Source organism: Echinops telfairi, unplaced genomic scaffold, assembly GCF_000313985.2.
Source record: "Echinops telfairi isolate 266 unplaced genomic scaffold, ASM31398v2 ScPeMD7_7470;HRSCAF=8508, whole genome shotgun sequence".
Taxonomy (NCBI): Eukaryota; Metazoa; Chordata; class Mammalia; order Afrosoricida; family Tenrecidae; genus Echinops; species Echinops telfairi.
In genome coordinates this window covers 147880-153115 of record NW_022111374.1, presented here as the reverse complement: position 1 = coordinate 153115, position 5236 = coordinate 147880, and the positions used below count along the sequence as shown (strand labels likewise).

At 45.5% G+C, this 5236-nt stretch overlaps 1 protein-coding gene across 1 annotated transcript in view; it reads left to right on the top strand.

Moving 5' to 3' along the window:
- Nucleotides 1-2974, top strand: part of LOC123521141 (zinc finger protein 501-like) — an 11218-nt gene extending 8244 nt beyond the window's left edge. Inside the window, exon 3 of the mRNA XM_045285424.1 lies at nucleotides 2943-2974. Within this exon, the coding sequence (XP_045141359.1) occupies nucleotides 2943-2974 (32 nt within the window). The remainder of the gene's footprint in view (nucleotides 1-2942) is intronic.
- Nucleotides 2975-5236: the final 2262 nt, after the last annotated feature.

The window sequence follows — 5236 nt, the reverse complement described above, 5'->3', positions numbered from 1 at the left end:
GGCGTTTTTAAAAAGTCCTGATTTTTGGAAAGAATGCACGACAAGCTAGGGTATATGGTTTTCGGCTGCCATGTGGCTATTTGCCAGGATATGAGTTTTATCAATGGTGTCCCGCTTTACCAATGTTAAAATCTGGTCACCTTAATCTACAGCAGAATGCCACTTTTCCACCCCAAGAGACAGAGCCTATCCTGAGATGATCTGGTGCCACAACACCAGTGGTGCTTGGGAAATGGGTTTGCTATGCTTCCACCAGGTCTTGCATATGCTTGTACTTCCACAGGTGACGACGCACCTTTGCGGATTCCTCTTCAAAGAGTGCAACCCCATGTAGAAAGGTATGGGGAAGGGAAATCGAGGAAAAGGAGAAATCACCCAATTCTTTTAACCCTGATCCCAAGTTTCTTGCTACCCAAAGGGCAGGACTAGGCTTTGTGTTTTCACGGGGAATGGACCACAGCCGAGACAAAGAGCTCTTATTGCAAATAGTATCAGAAATGTTCAGAGAGACCTTGCCTGTCTGTCGGGATGATAATTGCCACCAACCTGGCTTAAAAGCCATTGCCACCACCACTGCTGTCACCAGAGGGCATTACAGGTGTCCATCAGAACTGAACATTTTATGCAGAAATGGCAAGATGATTGCTATCAGCTGTGGGCCACTCAGTCTAAGGTGGATGACCAATTGGAAGGGAAAGGGTGTGAGCTACCTCACTGTTCAGTGTTTGGGAGACCAGACGTGCACTGGCATTGCCGATGGATGCTGAAATGTGACTGGAACATTCCAGATTTTTGCATCACCTGTGTATGAATAATGAAACCTTCCATGATGGGTCCTTAAACAGACACCATACTGCCAGGATATAAGGGGAACATATCATTAAATATTAAACGGCTAACGAAAGAGATTTTCAATGCATTAGGGATGGCTTAGAAAGATCATCCAACACTCGCATGATTAATCAATTGGTGGGTGGGATAGAGGGGCCTGATTTCAGTTTTAGGCATGGCGTGCTTTCTGGTTGGGTGATATGACTTGCTGTCATGGGTGTTATTTTTTCAGTATTGTGGTCTTTTTACAGAAGGATCTGAAGTATACAGAGCGGCCGTGTCATGTCTGTAACCTTCTTGAAGTTAAAACATAAGACAAGAGGGGGGAATGTGGGAAACGGAGGACCCGGAAGAAAGAATAAGTCGCCCTGCTAGCTGCACTCTTGACCACAGGCCTTGGTACGCCTGGCACTAGTGCTGAGGCACACTTCCATGGTGCAGACACAAAGGAGGGCGCACCAAAGCGCATCCTCACTCATATCGGACTTATGGATTTGAGTTGGACAGAGCTGGGGTGTTGCTTGATAGACTTCTAGCCCACACATATATCAGAGTCACTAGTGCAGTGGTTACTATGGAAACCTCTGGAGACTTTAACGTGAGCAGCTGTACTATCAAAACCAGCGGTTCTCAACCTTTCTCATGCCGCAACCCTTTCATACAGTTCCTCGTGGTGGTGACCCCTCCACCCATAACATTTCCGTTGCTACCTCATCACGGTCATTTTGCTGCTTGCTATTATATGAAGCAGAAGATACAACAGTGTGTATGAGATTACATGTTTTCTCTCATCCGTTACTCCTCTCGTTGCTCTTGAAACGGTGATTCTCCTGGACTTGCTGTCTGAAAGGCAGTGGCAATACCACTTAGGCTCCTATAATTGAAGTTTGATTATGGCTAGACACCAGATATACAACAGCTGACTAACTTAAATCGAAGCCAAACTAAAGATGGAGAGCTAAAAAAAATTAAAATAAATAAAAAAGATGTAGCGCTATCTCTTAGGAGTAAAGAAATTCTATTTCTGAAATAGAAACTTTAACGTTTACAAATTGCCAAAACTTTAATAGCAACTTCCTCTGCTCCCAAAGCTCTTTGATGACGGAAGTCAGCATTTCAACGTGTCCCTGCTTCGATAAGCCCTAGGCCTAATGTCTGCATAGAGAACACAGCAGGCCCTGGCCCTGGTGGCATGGTACCTAAAGGCTGGCAGCTGACCCTCGGACACAGAGCAAAGACACACCACTTTAGGAAGGTCTGGGAATACTGAGGCTTCCTGTGCTGATGCACCAACAGTCAGGGTGGCTGGGGCTTTACAGGGAACGTTTCCAGAGGTTAGCCTCAGAGTGGTTTGGGGGCAGTTGCAAGGACTTGGGTTTCTTTTGTTGGGATACTCTTTGCAGTGGGGAAGTGAGCTTGTTCATTCTAGGCAGTGGAGGGGCAAGTTGGTTTGTTCTAGATTCAGGGGCAAATCAGATCTTCTCTTTCAAATGTAAGGCCGGCCGTGCAAACTCAGGAGCTGCTTGTCAGGGGAAAGGTGAGGCTTTCTATGCTACAAGGGGGTGAGCTTTGGAACCCCCAGGGCAGTTATACCTGTTCTACAGCACCCCCAATTCGTCATTGACCCCCACACCAGTGTACTTCTTTTAGGAATGTCCTAGGACCCGGCAGTGTGAGTATTCCTTTTGGTTTTGTCACAAGATGTCGCTGCAATCGATGCTCAGCTGCATGTTTCCCCGTGTCTGCAGCAGCGCAGCCCCTTCCCAGTGTTCTGCAGGCCCCCATCCTTGTGTTCCAGGGTGTTTCCCTCGCCTCATTGCATGCTCTGCCTTCTGCCCTCCCTCCCAGATCGACTGCTCTCCCAGTGCCCAGCCTGTGCCCCTAGCACAGAGCTGTCTGGACCCAACGGAGCTGTAAGACTAGGTTCAATTACAGGGCATATAGCATGACCCTGGGTGTGGTGATGGGTTAAGCCAGGTGTTCTCAACCTGGGGGGGTCTAACGACCCTTTCACAGGGCTTGCCTAAGTCCATCGGAAAACATATTTCAGATGGTCTTAAGAAGAAAACACCACTCCTCTATTGTCTCCAGGCGGGTCCACCCACATGCAGCTACGCTCACCTACGAGTACCGGCTGGCATGAAGACTGTTACCCATGGTACACCATGCTTCAAGACAGCATTTAATTTGTCACTAGAAATAATTATTTCACAATATATAGTGACATATTGTTTCTGTGGTTCATCACCATGCTTCCATGATGTTCAATTTGTAAATATCTGTAGCTTATCAGATATTGACACGACGATTCATATCAGTAGGAAAATGACAGTGATGTAGTAGCAACGAATATAATTTTATAGTTGGGGGGTATCACCACATGAGGAACTGTATGAAAGGGTCACAGCTTTAGGAAGGTTGAGAACCTCTGTGTTAAGCAAATCCAATGAATTATGCCAAAATTTGAATGTTCTGTTCAATGCCCAGCCTTTATTCAGTGTAGCAACCATAAATGCATGAAGGGACAAAAGCGGAAACACGAACAATTTGTTGCCTCTCTGCACAGGCTCTTAGTGGATACTTAGCACAGGAGGGGCTCATCTAAGCTCCCCAAGCCACACTTTCAAAGTTAGCCTGTGAACATGGACTTGGCAGGAGACGCAGGACACAGAACAGATTTCAGGGGAAAGGCTTCATGAAGACCTTGGCAGTGTGAGGCAGAATGGTGTCGGCTTTCTTAGGGGACTTTTCCACAAGCTATTTCAAAAGGGGCTTATGGTTTTCTAGCCGATGAAATGCTTGCTCTCTTGGGCTACACTGGCTGGTGGAGCGGCAAATTTGGTTTCTCCAGGATTCGCGTGCAAACCAGATTTGTGTCTCTCATTCTTGTCTTTTGATGGTCCAGTAGAATCCCGGTACTGGACGACACTGGTACGCAACCCAATTGGATTTCGACGCGAAATGTTGAGAAAATTTTGCATCGGGGTGCAAATGAAACATCAGAATCTGACCCGATGCACGATTTTTTTTAAACAAAAGCAGTTCGTGTTTGAGTTTAAACCTTTTGCACCTGTGTTCCAAGCGTTTTGCTATAACTTTGTGTGGCTTTTTGTAATGTGTTTAGATAAAAAAACATGGGTCTGAACAGTTTAGCTGGTTAACCGTGTTACTGATATTGATGGTAATTTGGTAACCATGTTATTGATATTGTTGATAACTTAGACATGCCAACAGCAGACCTCATTGTGGGGAAAAAGGTCAGCCCCTCACAACTAATCGTGGGTTTGATAGGCATGTATATGCATATATATATGAAAGAGAGAGTCATAGGGAGCATGAGAGATCAAAGATCTTTGATCAAACAGATCAATGTGTATATATATATATATATATATGACTCATATATATGACTCATATATATATATATGAGTCAGGGAGCATGAGAGATCAAAGAGAGATTGAAATAATGGAGTCAGATACATTTCATGGTACCAGGCTCATCTCAGCCCCACTTGGTGATCCACATGGAGATGGCTGGCTAGAGGGCAGGAGAGGGAGAGGGGAAGGACAAGGGGGAAGGGAACAGGGGAGCGAGGACGGGGGAGAGGAAGGGGGAGCACAGAGAAGCCAAGGAGAATCTTTATTGCTAACCGAGGTGTATATACCTATGGGGGGTGTGCAAGCCCACTCATTACAGATAAAGACATACGTCACAGGAAAGGGTTGTGCTATAGGTTATACAGCAATGAAGCGGACAATCTAGGGATATACACACAATAGAAGAGGAGGGATTGGGGGTACACATGACAAGAAGGGTGGATCCTACATTCAGAATGGCAGCCTAACTCTGGATGTCACTGACCTGTTCTCAGGATCTCCATAGAAACCATTATCTGTAGGGTGTAAACCACCCACACATGGACCAAACCAATGGTCACAAGCCTTTAGGGAGAAGTAGCCCATTGTCCTTAAGGCGGATTGGGCCCTACCAGTTGTCTGGCAACTGACTGCTTCCAAGGAGGATGTCTCTACGCATCTCAATTGCCACCATATGCTGGCAAATGCCTCTAATGTTTGGCATGTCTTTGGGGGAGACGTAGCTGGGGAAAAGTCTCTTTATAATCCTAAACCACATTAGACAGATTTTTTTTTTAGAGAAAGCTAGCAAGTTACTAGTGAGAAGAGGCAAAGAAGGAAGGGGATTCCCCTTCCAATGACTGTCTCTCCATACCTCCTCTCCACATCCGTGTCCAGATCCAGATGCTTATCAATCTCGAGGTATTGGCCATTCTGTAGCTGTTACAAACTTTATAAACGGTGTTTCTTATTGTTATATTCCTTGTTTTTAATTGTTTTATTAGGGGCTCATACAATTCTTATCACAATCCATACATACATCAATCTT